At 41.0% G+C, this 22,237-nt stretch overlaps 1 protein-coding gene across 2 annotated transcripts; it reads left to right on the top strand.

Annotated features, from left to right (window-relative positions):
• The first annotated feature begins 2,342 nt into the window (after positions 1-2,342).
• traf7 (TNF receptor-associated factor 7) lies at positions 2,343-20,639 on the top strand. 2 transcript variants are annotated; one of them, XM_084370971.1, is made up of 22 exons: positions 2,343-2,432; positions 4,547-4,718; positions 4,852-4,909; positions 5,047-5,138; positions 5,451-5,567; positions 5,734-5,826; positions 7,143-7,176; positions 8,154-8,376; positions 8,503-8,637; positions 8,858-8,953; positions 9,184-9,305; positions 9,604-9,677; positions 9,829-9,877; positions 10,264-10,391; positions 10,862-10,944; positions 11,056-11,095; positions 11,210-11,326; positions 12,596-12,718; positions 16,044-16,163; positions 16,620-16,751; positions 17,594-17,713; positions 17,955-20,639. In XM_084370971.1, exons 2-22 carry the CDS (start codon positions 4,605-4,607, stop codon positions 17,967-17,969), a joined length of 2,085 nt encoding a protein of 694 aa, XP_084227097.1. In that variant the 5' UTR covers positions 2,343-2,432; positions 4,547-4,604; the 3' UTR covers positions 17,970-20,639. The 2 variants fall into 2 exon arrangements, with proteins under 2 accessions (XP_084227097.1, XP_084227098.1); XM_084370972.1 differs by having other exon boundaries at positions 5,050-5,138.
• The last annotated feature ends 1,598 nt before the right edge of the window (positions 20,640-22,237 follow it).

Genomic DNA, 22,237 nt, shown 5'->3' on the forward strand with positions numbered 1-22,237 from the left:
ATGTATCTTAAGAAGCAGGAGAATTTACTCAACCCATAAGGGAACACTTCACCCTTCAGTCTATCACAAACATTCAAAATCACCACAACTAACTACAGCTTTCAGACAAATGTAGTGGAGTGAAAACTACAATATTTGTCTCTGAGATGTAGAGTACAAGTATTAAGTTGCATAGATACCTTATACCCAGATATCCAGGCTAAACTGAAGAATTGGGGAAGGAGAAAACTGAATAATAACTTTTTGAGACTTCTAAGTTTTTCCATCCTTCTAACAAGCAGCCATCAGGGTTCCTGACACTAGTTTGCTCTCTGCGACAGCTCCTCTGTACTTACACACGAGTGCTCACACACTTTTCTTGTCATGTGCTAATAAACCTCAAGGACTGTGGGGTTTTAATGAAGTATTATGGTTTTATTGTATTTCTTGCATTGTCTGTTCTCACTAAAGTGCCTTGTGTCAAAGCACTTCAGAAATAAATGGTCTGAACTTGACTGACTGCCACCTTCGCAGCAGAAAGTTCACAGTGTGCGGTGTGTAATCACTCCGAGTCAAAAAAGAATGACTTCATTTGCTGAGTGCAGTAAGTGCATGAATTTGTCTGGATGGCATTGGTGTAAAAATGTCAACAAATAATCAAATAAGAAATTATTCTAAAGACTCTGAACACAAACTACGGAGAGAGGCAAATTCCATATAGCCTAAGATGTCCACAAAATAAAAGATATATAATGTATATCTTGTTATTTATCTTTAAATCCATTGTTAATATTTCTGTATCAACAGATCACATATCAGCACATCATTTTACACTTAGTTTTTGCGCATATTATAGTGGGGCACTCAGATGTTAGAAAAATCATATTTAGATTTCAGATATTATTTTTGGCATTTGTGTTGTTATGAAATAAATAATCTGTCTAAAACAGTGACTTTAAGTATTTAATTACATGTGAAATGTCCATCTAGTTCTGTTCAGTACAACATATAGGTTCACATTTAATGCAAAGTTTTTCTATCATGTTGAGTCAAGAGCTGGAAGTGTGATTTATTACAGGAGAGAATATAACCAATTTGAAATGCATTACTTTTATATATAATGCTTGAATACAAAAACATTCGAAACGCACATATGTGCCCTTTAACTTCACACGCAGGCTATTAATTGAGTAAACGCTTCAGGTTTATGGATAAATCTGCATTAATTCAATCACATTTGATATCTTCACATTGACTCAACATGAAAGAATAACTTTACATTAAATGTAGACATTATCTGGCCTAACCCCTCACTGCATGTGTGTGTGTGTGTGTGTGTGTGTGTGTGTGTGTGTGTGTGTGTGGTCTGTGTTTCTACAATGTTAAACATCATTAAGTAGAGCTGACACTGAGCCCACATGAACAACACACTGATGCTGCTGCTGGTGTCTCAAGTCAGAGAGCATCATTCATCACCTGAGGGCTGAGATGTATAGCTTTAATCACTACACAGCAAGCTGTTAGAATTACCATATCGTTATATACATAGTTATTATACTGTAATACATGAACATGCTGACAGTGTCATCTTGCAACCCATCACTGTCTTCACACCTTCATCATTTCTCTGTACTTGCATCGTACAGTCTTCCACTCATTTGCTCCATAAATGATTAATCAATTAGTAATGCCACATGAAAATTCTTGTTCCTTCAGTGCAAGTTTCGATTTGTCCTGTTTTGTAGGTAAAGGAGGTTGTGCATGTAGGTCCTACCCCATTATAACTCCATTCTATCTACAACGTACAATTGACTTGTGCATTATTATTGCTACTATGTCATTTGTATAGCCTATTATGGTGTGTGTTATCTTAAGGCGAACAGTGCAATATTTTCAATATATTTACTGTGGGAGTGGGTAGATAATATAATTGTTGTATATTCTACACTCTATTAGTACAACCTTCCTGTATAGAACCACAGCGTGCATATAGTAAATCATCCCTCTGGTATTATAATGATATCTTTTACCCGTGCAGCTGCATCATACAGTCTCCCCTTAGTCTCTCCCTACATCACACCACCGTGCACGTGTATTCACCGTAAAACGTGATGCTGGCTGTCGCATGATGGTTCGGTCTCTACACGAACCAATAACGACGCGGAACCGGGGCAGATGTGGATGTATTTGGGAATAGTGCGCTTTGCAGTTGGTTTGCGGAATTTACTGACAGCACCGAGTCCAATGGCAGCTCCGCGAAGTGGATTGTGGGTGGTGTAGTACGACAGCGGAGAGAACCATATTCGTCACGGGACAGCGGTGCGCCCGCTCCTACATGTCCCGCAATGCACTGCGGCACTAGAGCTGTGTGTATGTGAGGCAGAGAGAGCGAGAGAGGGGAAGATTTAGGAATTCGTCTGCAGACTTCAGGCTACGCTGTTACAAAAATGATGGTAAGTCCAAAAACTAAAACGAAGCTATTATTAAATAATTGTCTTACTAGCTATTGAATAAGGTAGACTTGCCGTTGGTTGTTAGCCGAGTTTGCCGAACGCAGTTAGCAGCAGTGATTGCTAACAGAAAATGTAACATTAGCTAACTTAAGCTAACAAACAAGCCACTTTAGCTAGCTAGCTAGCTAATTATCGCAGTTTTAAATGGTTGTCGACAAGATGACGGTTGTTAAAAAAACTACAGCATGAGCTGTCGTGTATAGCAGCTAACTCGCGTAAAACTGTTATATTCTTCCATTTTCGGCCTTTGAACATTTAGCTAGCTAGCTGTCAGTCTTCAACTTTGCTCCGCTGTGTGTTCCGCCCCCCTTTTTCTGTGTCGAGGCTCCTCTTTACGGGAATCTCCTGGCTCCTGAAAAAAGACAGTGACGCTGGTTGCAGCGGATTAGAGGTCCTGGCTAGTTTCATCGGCAGATTCTGCAGCCTATTACCATATGAACTGACAGTCCGCATACCTTTCTGTTTAAATCACTATCTAGTTGAACGGGTCACTGGTTTTTGGCTGTCACTTTCTCCCACTCGCCTTTGTCTGTGTGTTGCTCCCTCCCTCTCAGCCTGTGTGTTTGAGGGTTTGCAGATGCTGGTCACTTTTTCACTGTTCCCGTCATTACATTGTTGATAAGGCCTGGTGTCAGTGCTGCTTTCAGTAAGACAGCTGTTGTGGGTTTTTTCCTGCTACCTCAGCTGTGTGTACGTCTCAGGAGGAGGAATTCTGACTTCAACAGTGCATTCCTGTGTAGTGCAGAGATATGTTCACTTATACAATGTACTTTACAATTTTTTAAAGGCCTCTCAAAAATACAATTACTTCTGCAAAGTTGAACGTCCTCTTTTTAGCTGACACTGCTGACTGACTTTGTGTCAGAAAGAACTTATGTAAGTTTTGTATTTAACTCATTAACATTCATTCTCACTTTTAATCGCTGTGGGAAACATTCACATTGAGCAAAACCATACTAAAAGCAATGATAGGACATGTTTACTTACTTTGAGGAGAATTAAAGCAGTAAGGCTTCATGATATGGTAAAAAAAAAAAAAAAGCCAATGTGATAATTTTGACAGATATAACGATAGCAAAATGTTTTGAGACGGTTGATTTGAGATGGTTCATTTACCCATCATACACTTTCTTTTCACTGAAACAACTATTAAAATCATGATGACGCACATCTGTTTGAGTCTGTTCTAAACAAACATGTTTTCTTACATCTGAAGAGCGAGATTTGTACGCCCTGCAGCACTACATTACTTCCTTATAACGCTGTTTTGTCACATATTTTACCTTTATCAAAAGTTTGTAGCTACTGTGAAAGGGATATTACACTCAGCCATAATACTATTTCTGTAATATTCCAATGAATTGTGCTGCTCTGTACAGCAGCTTTCAGAACACAGATATGATATTGATATAAAAACATCCTTTGACAAGAACCTGGATGGACAAAATCTGATCAGAGTTTGAGGAAAACATAGACCACTTCCAGAGGATGTAGTTGTTCCTTACCGGTGAATTAGTGACTGACTGATTTACTGACTGAACTTTAAACTTCCTGTATTCAGCCATTGCTTACTGAATATGTGCTTGGAGCTTGGACGCTTCTAAAAACTATGAAAAACAATCCAGTCACACAAACTATAGCATGAAACAATCTTCCTTGCTGAAACGACTAAAGTGGAATAGTTATTGTTTGGGTGTGTTGTTGTGCCTGAAGCCAGTAAAGTAGGTCAAAGTCATCTGATGAACAACATGAACTCCACACAGTACAAATTCCATGATTTCTCACTGCGCCTCCTCTCAAGTTAAGTAGCTTTAAGCCGTACTGTAACCACTGGCAGTCATCAATATTTCTTTTGCCAAGTGTGGGTGTGTTTGTTCCCTCTCTGTTAAACCATAAAGGAAGGCAGTATGTACTTGGTTTGATCTCATCCAGGCTCCTGGAGTGCTGCTCAAATCAAATCAGGCAAATCATGAAATGTATTATTTTAGCACTGTGTGTCAGAACATCCATCCTGACCTCTCTGCACCCCCCATGTTCCTCTCTCCTATACCCAGGCCTAGCAGCCCAGCTAGCTGCTAGTGTTTCCTCGTGCATCTGCTTGCGTTTTGGGTTATGAGCAGCGGTAAGACGCCAAGCAGCAACAGATACTCGGGAACAGCAGCACCAGCCACCACAGCAACCACCCCCAGCAGCCCCTCCACCCCACCAGCCGACTCCAGCAGTGGGGTAAGAAACACTACAGTCATGAAGAGAGATTTTAATCAAATACCTATATTATAGCTGTGTTGCGTGACATATTCTGGCTGGCTCTCTTTATTTAAATAATCTTAAGGCTGAAAGTTTCCTTTCTCGTCTGCAGAGCAAGATGGAGGCCTCATTTGGCCCGACCTTCTCAGCCGTAGCTGCTGGAACTAAAGGTGATACACACATTATCTTGCATAATAAGTGCTTTTAGTTTGTCTGCATTTTTGTTTCTCCTTTTTGCTTGATCGTCTCTGAAATACTCCACTATTCTGGTAATTGTTTTTGTTAATTTGCCTTCATATGTTTTCAGCAGAAGGGTCCAGCAGCTATAAGCAGCATCGAAGAACTCCCTCCTCCTCCAGCACTCTCACCTACTCTCCCCGGGATGACGACGATGGAATGGTGAACTCTCACACACACATATCCTTTTACGTTTCATGTTTTTCCAGCTCAGCCTAATAAATTCAAAAATCTCAAACAAATTACCAATTATAATGAAGCTTACTGAAGCTGATCATTTTTGAGGAGCATTGCGATAAATAAACCTGTAATGGGTTAATGAGTCTCAAACGTCACATTTAATCATCAGTTTTGTGTGAACTATAATTATGAAACTTGTGAACAAAATCCCACACATCTGGATGTACTATGGTACTATTAATGTATGAATAGGGCATGACATCTCCTCTTTACTGCTTCCTCCAATCTCCTCAGCCTCCTATCGGTACTCCTCGGAGGTCTGATTCAGCCATCTCAGTCCGATCACTCCATTCAGAGTCCAACATGTCTCTGCGCTCTACATTCTCTCTACATGAAGAGGAGGAGGACACGGTATGACGCCTAGCACAAATATATATACAAACAGTATGTCGGGAAACATAAACATATGCTCACAAACAAATAAACATAATAGCACAGTGGCAAGTTAGTTTAGGAACTGAAACCACTGCAAATTCTGAGCAAATAAACAAATTAGCGTGTGTGTGTCTATGCATAGGAGCCCCAGGTGTTTGCTGAACAGCCGTCAGTGAAGCTGTGCTGCCAGTTGTGCTGTAATGTCTTCAAGGACCCTGTCATTACTACATGTGGGGTGAGTTGAAGTTGGTCCTTTCCAGCCTTTCCTTCATCCTTCCATCTTCCTCATTCCCTCTGCTCATTCTCTGAAGTTTTTAAATTAACAGTTTCTCAATTGAGATTTGCATAAATATGTGACATTTTCCTATAAAGGCTGTGATTGATGATGCACCATAAGTAAATTATAACTGACAGTTTGCTAAACCCCTCCCCTGAGCAGCAGTTTTCCAATCATAGCTTAGCAACTGTAACTAGGCACGACAGGCTTTGGATTTCTCAACTTGCCGAGGCAGTGTTCATGGAGTTGTAGTGTGAGAGATACATTGCATATTACCTGTTTGGATAGTGGTTTGTATTCTCTACTTTCTACAAAGGAACAAATACTAGAGCAAAAGTATGTACAGTGTATCTATTTGCTCTAACATCAGCTACAATAATTAGCATGTCCAGCTAACTAGCTTACTTTTTATAATGGCAACTCAGTATTACTTCCACGGCCAGCAGTATTCACTATTGTGTGTAAATAAAAGTATGTTTTGTCTGTTATGTAATATTTCTATACCTCATGGGAGCAGCTCCTGGTTACTGTTGTGTCACAGAAACTAAAAATGGCTACACTCCAGTAACTCCAGTCAAATGTGTTATCACAGATAGTGCAACATTCACCAAAACACACCAGTTAGTCCTTATCTTGAAAGACTATCTCTTGTAATCTTAAAAGTCAAACAAACTATTTGAAATATGAACAATAAGCAAAAATTAGTGAGATTTTACATTTTATTTTCCATACTTCTGATCTTAGCAAGTATCTACACTGCAACACAAGAACAATTAGGTTTTTCTCGTTTCATGTCCTTTTATATGGACCATCAGTTGGTGAGGATTTCTGGGACATGTAGCTTTAGCTTGGTAGATGGTTGATAACATGGCTGTCCTCATCAGGAACATAAGACCCATTCACAGGCTTCTTGTTTGAAAATATGTCAGCTGGAACCATTAAAACGTCAGCCTAAGACAGCATTTTCAATTAACTCAGAAGCTTACCTCAGCTTATAAAGTTAATAGCTAAAAACTGCCAGCAACAGGTGTCAGTACAGCCGATGAAATCGCAGGTCGCCATCTAGAAATGAGAATCCTCCTTTTGTCTACACCTGAATGCTGATTCAGATGTGCTGAATCTGCCACAATTATCATTGTAAACTCTATATTTGCAGCAGAAAGCTCGACAGGCATAGTAACTCTAACCAAGTGAGGTGGGGCTCAGTGAATGGTCATTTGTGTTAAAACAAATGTGGAAAATTTTATGATGATCTGTTTTTCCTCCCTCCTCAGCACACCTTCTGCAGACGATGTGCCTTGACTTCAGGTAAGAGTTCAAATGTGTTGGTGCGAGTAATAGACCTGCATCATGATGGACAGTTTTACTTGTCAACCATAGGTGGCATCAATAACTAGGGCTTAAAGGATAACTACCGTTTTTTACAACCTGGACCTTATTTCTGGCAAAAGATATGGTCATTTACTCACCCAGATAACTTTGGTGTCATTCGGCGTCGTTCGGACGAAATTAGATCCAGTGTAGCGGCGATATATCCATATAATGGGAGAGACGGGGCAGCGACACACAGCCTCTATATAACGCATTATCTGCCACGAAACTAGTTAATTTCACCAATATTTTGTTATGAAATGCTAGCGCTATTCCCCTCTGAGTCCGGGCTCGTCCGTTATCAACATCCGGGGTCAAACTAGCAGTAGCAGCTACAGGTAAACAAGCCGCGCTGTCGCGGGTGCGCGCGCAGCTCAGAGACGACATCTTCCAGGTCAGAGGTAGTAGATCAGCCTACAGACCCCGGATGTTGACAATAGACGAGCCCGGACTCAGAGGCTAACAGCGCTAGCATTTCATAACAAAATATTGATGAAATGAACTAGTTTCATGGCAGATAATGCGTTATATAGAGGCTGTGTGTCGCTGCCCCGTCTCTCCCATTATATGGATATATCGCCGCTACACTGGATCTAATTTCGTCCGAACGACGCCGAATGACACCAAAGTTATCTGGGTGAGTAAATGACCATATATTTTGCCAGAAATAAGGTCCAGGTTGTAAAAAACGGTAGTTATCCTTTAATGTTGTGCTAAAAAGAAAAATTGCAATTATATTCAATTATATAAAAAAAAATGCTGTACCAATAAAGCATCAAAATGCTTCATTTTTAATAGTGAGTGATTGTGCAACCCTACTAATAACATTAATAATATCTATATTGCATTTAAATGTGATATTACTGTGGCTGTAGTATATTATAACCTTCTGATCATATTTGTTCTCCTCACAGACAAGTGCCCAGTGGATGCAGCTAAGCTAACAGTTGTAGTGAACAACATTGCGGTTGCCGAGCAGATCGGAGAGCTGTTCATTCACTGTAAATACGGCTGCAGGGCCACAGGCGCAGCGGCAGCAGGGGCTGCAGCCTCCACCTCCACAGTGGCCGGGAAACCTGGAGCATACGAGGTGGACCCACTGGGCTGCCCGTTCACCATCAAATTGTCTGCACGCAAGTAAGGACTATAGAGAGGAATTTCATGGGATGTTGTTCTTCCACTGCTTCCCTTTAAATGTAGTATGACATACTGCAAAGCAGCACCACATTAAATCTCCTCTCCTCACCCCAACTCATGTTGCAGAGAACATGAGGTCAGTTGTGACTACAGGCCAGTCCGCTGCCCCAACAACCCCTCCTGCCCCCCGCTGCTCACCATGAACCTGGAGGCTCACCTCAAAGAATGTGAGCACATCAAGTGTCCACACTCCAAATATGGGTGAGTCCTAATAACACACAAATGCGTATATGTGCTGACACATTAACCCTCCCCCATTTCTTGTAAAGTCTTATACTGTTTGTCATACATTTGCAATTCATCTTTTTGTTTGTTCATTTTTTCATCTACTGTGTCTCATGAAGTCCCTGTCTTTCTTCTATTCGTATATAACATGCTCCTCTACCTTCCCCTAATCTGCCTCTCCTCTCCTCCCCGACAGCTGTACATTCATTGGTAATCAAGACACATATGAAACACACCTGGAAGTGTGTAAATTTGAGGGTCTGAAGGAGTTTCTGCAGCAGACTGATGACAGGTGAGCAGACATGCTTAAACTATACAGATCACAGGTGGAGCTATTGATTATAACAAATATGCCACTTGAGTTCACATTGATTGGTTTCAGTCTGTTAAGTGTTTAGCCTACTTTTCACAATTCTAATGAAGCTTTAAATGTAATTAAATACCTCTAGAACATAGTGAACATATTATTGTCTCCCCCTCTGCTCTGTCTGTATGAAAACTCTGACCTTTGACCCTGTTTAGGTTCCATGAGATGCAGCTGACTCTGGCCCAGAAGGACCAAGACATTGCTTTCCTGCGCTCCATGTTAGGGAAACTATCTGAGAAGTTGGATCAGCTAGAGAAGAACCTGGAGCTCAAGTTTGGTGAGATAGTTGTACCTACTTATTCTACCAAGTGAATACATTCTTATTGATAACATGTAGAAGAGTGTGATTGTGTTTACACTGCATTGGTACACCACTAATTGCCTGTTTTCATCAGATCATGTTTCTGCACTGCAACACACACATTATTTTAAGACCACACAGCTGCTGATGGATAAATATTGACAGAAATAATGGACTGAGAAAGTTTTACGACACTAATTGGCTTCCTTGTTTGAGCACATCATCCTTAATGTGTTTTCAGTTGTTGTTAACTTTGCCCGTGTGTGTTTTTCAGATGTGCTGGATGAGAACCAGAGTAAACTGAGTGAGGACCTGATGGAATTTCGTCGAGATGCCTCCATGCTTAACGTAAGTGTGTTTGTGCACAGAGACAAGTGTGTATGTGAGAGTAAATGTTTGAATCAGGTGGCCAGAATAACAGGATTGGAGTAAGGTTCACTTGATATTCATTCCCTTACAAGTGAACAAATCCCCCATTTTCTTGTCTCTGTCTCTGTAGGATGAGTTGTCCCACATCAATGCAAGGCTCAACATGGGAATCCTGGGCTGTAAGTATCTGCCTCCTTTGTCTGTCCTCCTTTTTAAGATACTCTTCTTCTTCATTATTCCTCACCTCTCTCAGTAGAGGAATGCATTTGATAAAGCCTTGCAGAGAACTGGAACATGTCAAGTTTTTAATGTTTAATCATTACAGTTCTGTTGATTTGAAATGTAAAATAAAGCCCTGACTGTCTGCTCTGGCAATTCATTCCTCTTCCCCCTCGCTCCCACTCACCCCCTTCACCAACCTGTCTGTCTCTTCCTTCCTCCTTTTCCTATCTACATCCCTGTCCCTTTATAATTCTCCTACTCCAACTTCAGTTATAGTCCTCACTTGTTTAGTTTCCAATGATAGTACATATCCAGTCTGACCTGTCTCTGTGCCTGTGTGTAGCATACGACCCCCAGCAGATCTTCAAGTGTAAGGGGACATTTGTTGGCCACCAGGGTCCCGTTTGGTGTCTGTGTGTCTACTCCACCGGGGACCTGCTCTTCTCCGGATCCTCAGATAAGACTATCAAGGTAACATCAACACACACAAAACATATTAAAGATCGTCATTAGCACTGCGTCAAAAAAAAAAAATTATCCTCCAGAATTTATTTTCTTGACACCCACTGTTTATGTAGCAGAGGTCCTTAAAACTCATGGATGTAGAAATCAAACTGGACTTTACAGATTTTATTTTCCATTAAGGACCTGTAGCAACACGCCTACACCAACACAACCCCTAATGGGTTTTTTTTCTTTTTTGACGCAGTACTATTTTTGGTCTGAACACAGCCTTCCCCCACCTACTTCCATAGAGATTCTGATAACTTCCGCCCACAACGTTGTTTTGTATTGGAGATCTGAGTTAAGATTTGTTCTAACGCAAATAAAGTTACTCCAATGTTAGAAAAAACATTGTTGTACATGAAATGAAAAAAGTTGCACAAGTTTTTTTTTTTGCCCTTTAGCAGTATGTCAATCAATCTCCCTTTACCCCTCAGGTTTGGGACACCTGCACCACCTACAAGTGTCAGAAAACCCTCGAGGGTCATGATGGCATCGTACTGGCACTGTGTATCCAGGGGTAATAAAATGGACATAAACAACACATTCTGTGATCATAACATGCATGTAAAGCTGGTAATGACTGGCCTTCCCCCAGACCATGACTAGATCTCTTTTTTTGTTTCCATAGAAACAAGCTATACAGTGGCTCTGCAGACTGCACCATCATCGTGAGTAGCATTCATCCTTGCTTCCTCCTTTAAGGGCAAACTTGGACAGTTTGAATTGTGAGCATCCATAGAAGTAGCGTTTTTCTCTTTCTGTTGTGTGTTGCTGCTGCGTAGGTGTGGGACATCCAGACCCTGCAGAAAGTCAATACTATCCGTGCCCATGACAACCCTGTATGCACACTGGTCTCCTCCCACAACATGTTGTTCAGCGGCTCCCTCAAGGCCATTAAGGTACAGTTGTGTACATGGTATATTCCAGTATATGTTGTGTCGTATCATTTTAAAAACAGAAGTCAGGTTATTTCCCACTGAAGTCAAGGTTTGTTTAAAGTGCACCATCACATCAATAAGAAATCACCTATACAAATCATTTTATATATCAGTGCTTTATAGGTCAGGAACAGTACTAAAAATGATCTGTAGTGTGTTAAAGGAGAGAGACGAATGCATGGATCAAAATCTCAGAATCAGATAAACAGAGAAATGGACGGATTCTTACTTTATTACGGACTTGGTGAAAAGCTATCTTGACAGAAGATTTGATGTAGTTTATTGGTTTGGATTAATCTTGGCATGTGTTACTTTGCAACTTCAGCATAATGGACACTATTACTGATATTATGATTACAAATATCAACTCATTGTAGCATGTACAGAAGAGAACAGGACCTAAGACTGAGCCCTGAGCTACAAAGGTTATTATCAAGGCCAGGATAAGTTATATTGTATGTTTTGGAATAAGAGTAAAAGCATGGCAAAGTACTGAGGACACGCAGTTAAACTAATGAAGATTGGTCAGCAGCAAACAACTAACTTTTTCAAGCAGGTTTGACATGAAAGTAAGTCAGTGAAGAGAAGAAATTGGTCTGCAGTTGCTGAGCATGTGAGTCTGATTTCTTAAAAGTGGTTTAATATTTGCTGTTGCTTGTCGCGACTTCACTGCTGAGATCTGTAATAAAGAAGAGCGTAAAACTGTGGCTGAGGGGGGAGAGGGGGAGAGGCAGACAGTAAGAAGTGATGGCTGTAACCTTGTCTTTGTTACTATGGTTACAAGTGAGTGAGAGAAGTGATTGTGTGCATGCGTATGCGTGTGATGTCAGTCCTCGTACACAGGGACTTTCCTTTCATTACCCAACTCAACTCTGCCTCCTCCTCCTGTCACCCAGCATCTCCCTATTTCAGCTGAGTGACATCATGCACTTTACTGATTTCACCACTGTCTATTCGCCCACAGCTCGGCTCCATGCACAGCATGTGTTTGCGTGTGTGTGCTGATTATTTAAAAAGGCAATGAAAGCACATTGTTATTACTCAGGCAATAATAGCAACACAATTTTTTTCCAATAGGAAACTTTTTGTGATACGAGTCAAACCAGTGCTGTTCATTTAGTTTTGATCCTCTATCCTTTTTATTAGGTCTATTCCCTTGTTAAGTTTAGTCGGTAAAAAGGTTTTTTTTTGTTTTTCATGAATTGTATTTGTGTATATGTGTGTTTGTAGGTGTGGGATATCGTGGGGACGGAGCTGAAACTGAAGAAGGAGCTGACCGGTTTGAATCACTGGGTTAGAGCTCTGGTGGCCTCCCAGAACCACCTGTACAGTGGCTCATATCAGACCATCAAGGTAGGTGGAGGGGTGGGGTGATATTATTAGTGGATACGTATACACACAGTTCTAACTAATTTTTGATCTTTCGATGAAGTTTCAAAACATCCAATGGTTATGTTATAATGAAGAATATTTCAACTTCATTTTTATTTATATTATTAGACTACAGTACAAGGACTGACTAGCTCTACTCTGCAATACAGCATCAGTGCTGTTGAATTAAATGGAACTGTTAGGCCTTGGCAGAGGTTTGCACTCTGCTGAGTGCCATTCTAGTTTTTAACTGTGGCTGTTGCAATGTGAGTATTCAACTCAGATGCACTTAATCAAGTTTCAGTTTTCGATTCGAAAGTGTTGTGTTTGGCAGGTGCTCCAGATTGATCTGCCAGTGACAGATTTGAGTGGGATTTGGATGGTGGCTGTTGTTAATTTTGGAGACGGAGCATTAAATAAAAAGCTGGAGGAAGGAAGAAGAAAAACGAACATTCATACCGGCCCCACAGTTGTGCCAAGTTGCCCAAAAATACAGCTCCACATGGTTAATAGGAATGATCAGTACACAGAACACTTCTTTGACAAGTCCTCTTGGTTGGTAAATAGTAGGGGTGTAACAATACATGTATTCGTATTGAAGCGTTTTGGTACAGGATGTTCGGTTCGGTACAGGGCTGTGCACGGGTGAGTTTCCAGAACGGAAGTTGCGTGTGTTTATTTTCTGCCTGCAGCTACACGTTCTGCCCGTTTACATCATGGCTAACGCTAGCGCGAAACCAGAGCTTGAAGACCCTCCCTTGTCGCTTAAGTCTCCTGCTTGGGAACACTTCGGCTTCCTGGTTAAATATTGCAACTGAGAAAGACGAGTCCGGCACGGCGCAGTTCCGCCGAACAGCTGGAGAAACGAAACTGAGGAATTCCCGTGATAATTACGTAATCACACACGACTGCAGTTATATGTGTTATAAACATAACATGAAGTGTTCCCGACTGAAGGATTAGAAGAAGAGCGCGTATTTGTCTCTTTTTTGAGGTTTTTGTGCTTGTATCAATACGGAGTGTTTTATTTTGAAAATCAACTGGATGTATTATTGTTGTTTCGTGTCAGACTTCCTGTCTGCTCTGTGCTAAATTCGGCTGAATTTCTGCGTTGTGCCGCGGCACTTGAAACGGCACCACCCAAGTGTGAATATCACTGCTACAAGAAAAAAAAATGACCTTAGTGCAAACGCAGCTGACTTTGGCCATCAAGCAGCCTCTCCCTAGCAACTCAGCCCGTATGAACAACACACCAGTGCAAACCTGGCAGAGGGACTTAAAGAGACAGTGAAAATAATTTATTTAACTTATTACCAGGCAGCACTTTACAACAGTATTCTATTTTTTTATTTTATTTTCATATTTTGTATAATGTTACAATAAATTGTTGGTTAACAAAAGTTCCGAATAAACAACAAGCAAATTTATGTTTTGCATTTTGTTCCCGTACTGTACCGAAAATGAACCGAACCGTGACCTCGAAACCGAGGTACGTATCGAACCGTGATTTTTGTGTATTGTTACACCCCTAGTAAATAGGTTAAAATACATGCCCTGCTGTGTGTGTGAGCAAGTGTGACTATGTAAAGCTAGGTCAAGACCCTTATGTGTTGTTTAGCTATGTCTTTAGATATTATGTACATCAGCATGACCCTGAACACAATATTGGTGGTAATTAGTTGTAAGTACAGAAACCATCCTGCTGTAACTGTGAAATTGAAGTGTGTGTGTGTGTGTGTGTGTGTGTGTGTGTGTGTGTGTGTGTGTGTGTGTGTGTGTGTGTGTGTGTGTGTGTGTGTGTGTGTGCGCGCGCGCAGTGAAAGCTGTTTGGATATATTGTGGTCAGTAATTGGATTCTGTCCTCTCTATATAAAAAGGACTTTGTGTCTCTGTCTGACTGTCATCTTCATTCACTGCCTCACTGTTGAAAGTACTCTGTGTGCCTGCATGTTCATTTCTGTCTGCCTGTGTGTGTGTGTGTGTGTGTGTGTGTGTGTGTGTGTGTGTGTGTGTGTGTGTGTGTGTGTGTGTGTGTGTGTGTGTGTGTGTGTGTGTCTGCTGTCATGCTAGAGTTGGTCACTAATGAATACCTCAGGGACGCTGCAGACAGATAAAGAGAAGGAGCAAAACGACAGCAAAGAGAGAGGGGCTGGTTTTGGGAATGTGGGACGTCTGTGGAAGAATGAAGAATGAGAAAAGAGAGATGAAAGGACAGATAAAGTCATTTTTATGGCGCTCATAAGTAGAGGAGTTAGTCTCTAGCCAGTGCTTAGCTGCAGAAGTCATTTAGAAAATGTTTTGCTGCAGAAATTGTGTGAGAAATGTTGCCAACATTCAGTGAAAAACATCCCTTTGAACATTTTGGCAATTAAATTACTGACACAGTGAAGACACAAAGTTCCTTGAAAAGAGTTTAAACATAAAACTCTTTTTGCACTGATGTCTTTTCTAAAAAGTAGAAAATAAAATTCTTTGATTTTATTTTTAATGTCTGATAAGGTGGACTCATTAGCTTGCTTGTAAACTGTGGCTACCACTGTACTGTAATAAAAATAGTTGGCACTGTAATTTCCCTGTAATGAATCAGACTGCCAAGGATTATCTGGTAATTTAGCATTTATTGGATAGTATAAAATAGAGAGACAGGGAGATGCCTCGTGACAAAGCTCACAGACCAGATTTGAAACCAAGATGCTACATTTTCATGGTGTGTAATTTATGAATTTACCTTCAGACCGACAATATATTCATTTCAGTCAGACGGGTGAGGTGTTGGAACAAAGGGCACCAGGAAAAAATGAAACAAAGTACTGAGTCACCCAACCAAAAGGATCATCCTGGCTGTTTTTTATTTTTTTTAAACCTGCCAGTGTTTCAATGCTCACAGCGATGTTTGTGTGCAGAGCTGAGTTGATAAGCTTCAAAACAATATTGACAATAAAGACATTTATGAAGCTGTATGAAGCTTGGCCTTATATGTGTGTGCGTTTCTGTGTGTGTGTGTGTGTGTGTGCATGAAAGAGACAGTCAGACACAGATAATATATGAAGTATATCTTCTCTGTCTCTGCTGCATTTCATGGCCTGTTTTCAGTGCTGCATTGCGATTGGCCAGCTAGACTCCTCTGTTAAGATAGCTATTGCTCCACTGTGTGTTGCCATGGAGATGAAAATTGACAACTTGCAGCTGTTGAGCAATTCACTTTTTCCACTGCTGAAAACTTGTGTATTTATCTGTCCCTTCCTTTTATTCCTCTTTTTTCAACCCAGCTCTGACTCTGACTCTCCTCTCTCTCTGTGTCTGTCAGATTTGGGACATCCGGTCTCTGGAGTGTGTTCACGTCCTGCAGACCAGCGGTGGCAGCGTCTACTCCATCGCCGTCACCAACCACCACATCGTCTGTGGCACTTATGAAAACCTCATCCATGTAAGAGGGATTGCACACAAGTGCACACACACACACACACTCACAGGACTGAGTACATACGTTTTTGTTTTTTGATTCTCATTTTTCTTTTCTTCATTCCTGCCTCGTGAGCAAAACCATAATGTGTTTCGCCCTCTCTCGCAAGGCATGAGGTCCTTTCTGGCTTCAGTCCTACTTGGACTGCTGTTTTTTTTATTTTTTTTTATTACCCTTTTATGCCCTTTTGAGGGTTCAAATTCTAATCACATAGGGCTCACCCACTATTAAGCCAGTCTTAAATGCACTCGAGACACACTAACGCCAGACTAAGATCTGATGTGGACCTGATGATGATTTAGCCGCTGCTTACTTCCAACTATCTTACAAGCCAAGATACTTTCTTGGACACAGACCTGTGATGTTGGTGTTTTAATGATGATTATTACGATAACGAAGGTGTTTGTGTCTTCTCTGTAGGTGTGGGACATTGAGTCCAAAGAGCAGGTGCGGACCCTGACAGGTCACGTGGGAACAGTTTATGCTCTTGCTGTCATCTCCACCCCTGACCAGACCAAAGTGTTCAGCGCCTCCTATGACCGCTCACTTCGGGTGAGGATGCACAGTGTGTCTGTTTCTATGTGTGTGCTTGTACGAGCGTGGAAACATAGAATACATGTCACTCACTTGCATGTGATGTTGTTTGTGTTTTATAATAAACATTTAAAGATGAACCCTTAAACAGTTTTATATTTAAGCACTCCTAAAATGTGTTAGTGCCAGGAAAGAGAGTGTAGCATGCGACAGTACACACTGACTCATAAAGATGCTTTATTAGCGTTAAGTATCTGTGATAAATAAAACACTGAAGTCCACTAGTATAAGTATAGTGGTAAAATACTGTCACTGTAATTTAATTTAAACCCTGGTCCCTGCGCTGGAAATGCACTGAGCTCCAAAGCTTCCTCATCCCTGGGGAAAGTTCCTTTAGTGGAAACGGTACCAAAATCTGTCAACAGCACCTCTAAAGCTCACTGACGCACATTAAATCTTATTTGATTCCTCCAAAAACTGAGGTGCAAACACAATCTTCTCATCTAACTCAGCAGCAAAGCGAATGAGCGTATTACCCAGAAACAATCAACATCAACATCATGCACCAAAGAACCCAAAATGAATTCAAATAAAGAATTATTCAGATGGCTGTAATTATGTTCACCTGTGACTAGTTTAGCAAGTATGGCTCATTAAAATGTGCTCCCTTGGCATGTGAGATAAAAGCAGCAAACACAAGTTGATAGTCTTGGCTGAGGTAGCAGTGAAACCAATATCACGAGAAAAAAATACATATCGACAAAACCTTCAGATGAGAAGGCAGAGGTCAATTTTGCATATAATATACTTGAAACAAAAAATAAGTAAAAGGTGTGTGTGTGTGTACATGTGTTGTCTAGGTGTGGAGCATGGACAACATGATCTGTACCCAGACCCTGCTGAGACACCAGGGCAGTGTCACAGCTCTTGCTGTGTCCAGAGGCCGCCTCTTCTCTGGAGCTGTCGACAGCACTGTCAAGGTATGACACATCATGTCTCCATCATTTCACTCACATCACTCATGACTAGGATATTTACTGCTTTATCCGTCCAGCTTCTATAAGTGCTATGTATGTTAAATGTCTGTCCATTCATACTACAGACTGAAGTTTAACCATTGCTGGTTTTCAAAGCATCTTTATTTAATGATGATATGTAACTTATGATAGATTGTAACTTTGCTGGAGCTTCTGCAGTAATTTCTCTTTGTCTCTCTCTCAGGTGTGGACATGCTAAGCTAACAGCTTGCTCTGCAGGAGTCCAGCTGACTTCACATGACGCTATGAACGGTAACCTTTCCACATGATTTTCTCCTTCACACCCGTTACCTTGGTTGTGATCAAACGGCCACAGACCAATAATAACCGCCACCTCACAAGCAAGCTGCATCGGAACTATTTTATATAAGAGTTGCTTTTACACTCCTGTAAACACTCCTGGACACCTGGACCCCACCGTCGGGGTCGAGGCTCAGCTCGGGGTCACGCTCTCCTTAGTGACCTCATCAGCAGTGCATTATGGGGCAAAATAAGACAAGCTGCCTTACAGTTGCACCACTCTGCACCGAAACCGACGTTGACTGGACGCTGCATCCCCGTAATCAGAGCAGGAAGCAGAGAGTTTTTTTTAAACTTGAGATGGTCCTGCCTACTCCCTGTGGACACTCCTGCCATTTAAGAACTGTACTGATGATGCCTAATGCATACTGTTCAGATAAGTCAAAGGGCTGGTTTCACAAACATTGAGTGACACCACACTCACTCCAAATGTATTTATGTTATCCCAGAATGTACCGGAACAAAGATGAGACATGCAAAGTGGGATGGGATTGTTTAATGCATATGAAGTAGCAACAGTTTTTGGTTTTTTTTACAATGTATGTAGACTCCGGCCCAGAAATCCTATTCTCACATACTACCATTTGCTCTCGTTTTCAAAGATGTACTGTATATCTATGTGACCTACTGTTAAAGTGCACAGATCTGAGCAGTGACAGAAAAGGCAGAGACTCAGTTATAACAACTCCCAAATAGTTTTTATTTGACTCTCAACCTCAACCTAAGACTGTATCATGTAAGACGTTGGCTAAACAGGTGTGATAGAAAATGTGTTCAGGACGAACAGAGATCTTCACCGGGACACATCTAGGATGAAAAGGCCTTCTGTACTTATGTATGTATAACTTACAATTTGCAAATGAAAAACTGAACCGAGCACTGACTACACAGGAGTGCGTCTTCATTCATGCTGTAACTATAGTTACTATTCTTATTATTATTATTATTACTATTACTGGGTGGCTACTCAGACAGAGACCTGTGTAAAATATGACCTGTTAAAATCTGAAATGATGATTGATTATCAATGGGGGAAAGCATTCCTTTTATCCATTTATTCCCTGATAATGCTACATTGAGAACAACAAATCCTTACTGAAATAGGAAAAAGGGGAGCTAATAGCTGTTAGCAGCCGGTGGGCAGCAGAGAACTGAGGTGTTCTTGGCTAACACAGCAAACAGCTAACAGAGCTGATAGAGCTGGCAGCTACACACACAGCAGGACTGAGAGTTTGTGTTCAGAGGAACATGCGTTAAACAGTGAGCAGCAGTTAAATGTGACAGAACAACAAATTTGCACTAAAACGGTGTAGTGAAGTACTTCATCTGAGTACATTTTGGAGGTAAAAGTACTTATGTGAAAGCTGTCAATCAGACTCTCACGTGGGCCAAAAAACTGTACCAAGGCTGCATGTGAAAAACACATTGGTGTATGTTACATCATCTCACATGAATGAGATTTCATTGCACATCTGAATGAAGTGTCCCCGCACTCCCACCCTGCAAGTGCATTGATCATAACATTGGTTGAGTAGCATTAAAAATTAACTGAAGTCTTTTCCTCTTCCTTAGCAGAGGATGTCCAGAGGAAGAGGGTTTGTCTCTTAACGCTGCATTTCAGTTCTAGATGGAAAAAGTGTGCACGTCAGCAGGGACGGACGCAGGTGTAATAACACATTTCCTCCCAGCTCGTTCATTGTGGTGTCACCCAGCCGAGCTCTGTGAAACCAGCCTTTATAAACCACCTTTTAATAAGTAAAGACTTTAAAGAGAATAACAGATCTATAGATTTCCTGAGTTTTTTTATTAGTGCCATGTATTGAGAGCCACTCCACGGTTGTACAGTTGTGTAAAATAAGAGATAGTGCCGAGCCTGGACATGTGCCCATGAGAATGACTCACACTGGCCTAAATAACAGAGGGACAGGGAGAGAGGAAGACGGTCCGCGTGCATGTATGTCTTTGTTATTGTGTCTATGTGAGTGTGTTTCAATGAGTGCCATATGTGTGGATGAAAAGTGAGGACAGACTGTAATGATGTGTCTTTTTCTTCCCTCTTCCTGTCTCCCCCTCCTTTCCGATCTCTAACCTCAGCTGGTTAGAATAAACATAACTTAATACTGATTGTTGTTCTATGACTGTAACACTCCACAGACTTGTAGTGAAGGCAAGCAGTCGATTGTGTGTAATTAACCTTAAAACTCCCAGAGGCCAAAGCAGAGAAAGTGCCATCGAGCTAAAGTAAAGTCCTGCTTTCCTAAATGATGTTTCAGGACCCATATTGGGTTGAAAAATGACTAAATATGCCTGGGAGGGTAGTTTTAATTTCATGACATCATCTACATCCAAGTTTAGTCACATGGGCTAAGTTAAGTTTTCACAGATGTTCAGAAGTATGTTGCCTTCATTTCAAAGCAGACTTGGCCGCTCCTTACTTCAGCCTTGGTGAGAAAAGGTAGTGGGGACGAGAGGAAGTGTCTTCACTGGTCACAGTTTCAGTGATTTCTTGTATACTTGTAATCATTTAAGCCTGAGTTTGATCATTGATCAATAAAACTGTTGTACACTTTGAGAACTGTTGATCTGGTTTATTTCAACAATGACGCACTCGGTCCACCGGCCTGACCAGCTTTTCAGGACTTTCAAGTGCATATTCTGCCTCACAAAGCCAAAGCACAGTCGCTACAACTATGGTCAAAACTCACTGACACAAACTGAACTTTTAAATGTCTGTTATTCCTTGTGACTAATTGTCTAAGTTTAGTCTTGCTCTGTCTTACAGAAAAAATAATGTCAAATTAACTACAAAATCCAACCAAAAACCAAGGCGGTTATTCTAAGTCTAGTTCCAGCACTGCCTTGATTCTTCTGTGCTCTGGCTGCAGTAACTGTGGTATGTTAGAGCTGTAAAAAGTGTCTGTGTCTGTAAATCTTGTTTTCTAGCCCTCTTCAGGATAATCCAAAAAAGGTTATGTTTGTGTTCTCCCCTGGGGACTCTTACCTTATATGTATATTATCTAGCATCGCAACAGTTTTAACATTTATTGACCTAGATTTGAAACTGCAATGCATTTTTAGGATCATGGCTCAAATAATTGGTTATGATATTGAAGCTGTTGGAAAATGACTTAAAGAATATACATTTAATGAGCACAAAACCTCTGTTCTATTCAAACACATTTAGCCGGACAGTCAAAAAAACTTGCGGTTTGCGCTTGTAGGGCAGTATAATGGTCTTCATCATTCACATCTAACATCAGACTGTCCTAGAACATAGACGAGGTATACGACCTCCGCCCATATACAGCCACCTGTTATTACATGATCAAACATTCATTAGTCATGTGATGGAGATCATGAGATGCTGTCAAAAGAGAAAGCTTGTAATTGGACCTTGTGCTCAGTGTTTTTGTTGTTTGGTCAAGCATAGGAAAGGTTACAGGAATATCTGTGTAGTTGTTTATTCTGTTTATTCTCGCAGGCTGGCATCACAGCTGAAAACAGGTGACCTAAAGGAGTTAAGTACTTCCAATACGCCAAATGTTTCAAAGAATGAACCAAGAACAATCCATTATATTATTCAAGGTAATTGTGTGTTTCATCTGGTCGCCTGTCACAATAACTTTCTGGGGAAGCACCAGATGACACATTAGAAAGTGAGGAAGGACGTCGGCAAAGCTTTAAAACAACCTCTGCGAACATATCAAGACGTCATCCAACGGCATCTTTGGTTTTAATTGCATTGATTGAGAGAACCTTATGGGTGGAAATGACATGTGTTCAGGGGGCAGTCACACCCTAACTCAATGTGCCCTTATACACTTTGGTCTTTGTACGTATTTAATAAACAAGATATTATATGTTTATAAGTGATCATAAGAGCTGCTGGTAGACAGATTTGCCACATTTGGCTAAGCTAACCAGCTGCTAGCTGTAGCTTCTTATTTACTGGAAAAACCATTGGTTAGAGTGGTGTCAATCTTCCCATCTGACTCCTGGCCAGAAAATCAAATGGTGAATCACCCAATATGTCAACCTTTCTTTTAATCAAGCATATTGTGTGTACGTCATGAGCTCTGAATAGCCAAATAAAATGAAAACACCTGTGTGAGAGTAAGGGAGCTTTAAAAGGTGTCATCCACTGACAGTTGATTGCTGTATTTCAGT

This window comes from Pagrus pagrus (genome assembly GCF_965226575.1).
Source record: "Pagrus pagrus genome assembly, chromosome: 13".
Lineage (NCBI taxonomy): Eukaryota > Metazoa > Chordata > Actinopteri > Spariformes > Sparidae > Pagrus > Pagrus pagrus.

What these genes read in the sequence shown, in the direction of transcription:
- traf7 (XM_084370971.1), top strand. Translation starts at nt 4,605, where the DNA reads ATGAGCAGCGGTAAGACGCCAAGCAGCAACAGATACTCGGGAACAGCA. An exon ending in CCTCAGATAAGACTATCAAG is followed by an intron (nt 10,392 to 10,861) that starts GTAACATCAACA and finishes TTTACCCCTCAG; the next exon opens with GTTTGGGACACCTGCACCAC. An exon ending in CTTATGAAAACCTCATCCAT is followed by an intron (nt 16,164 to 16,619) that starts GTAAGAGGGATT and finishes TCTTCTCTGTAG; the next exon opens with GTGTGGGACATTGAGTCCAA.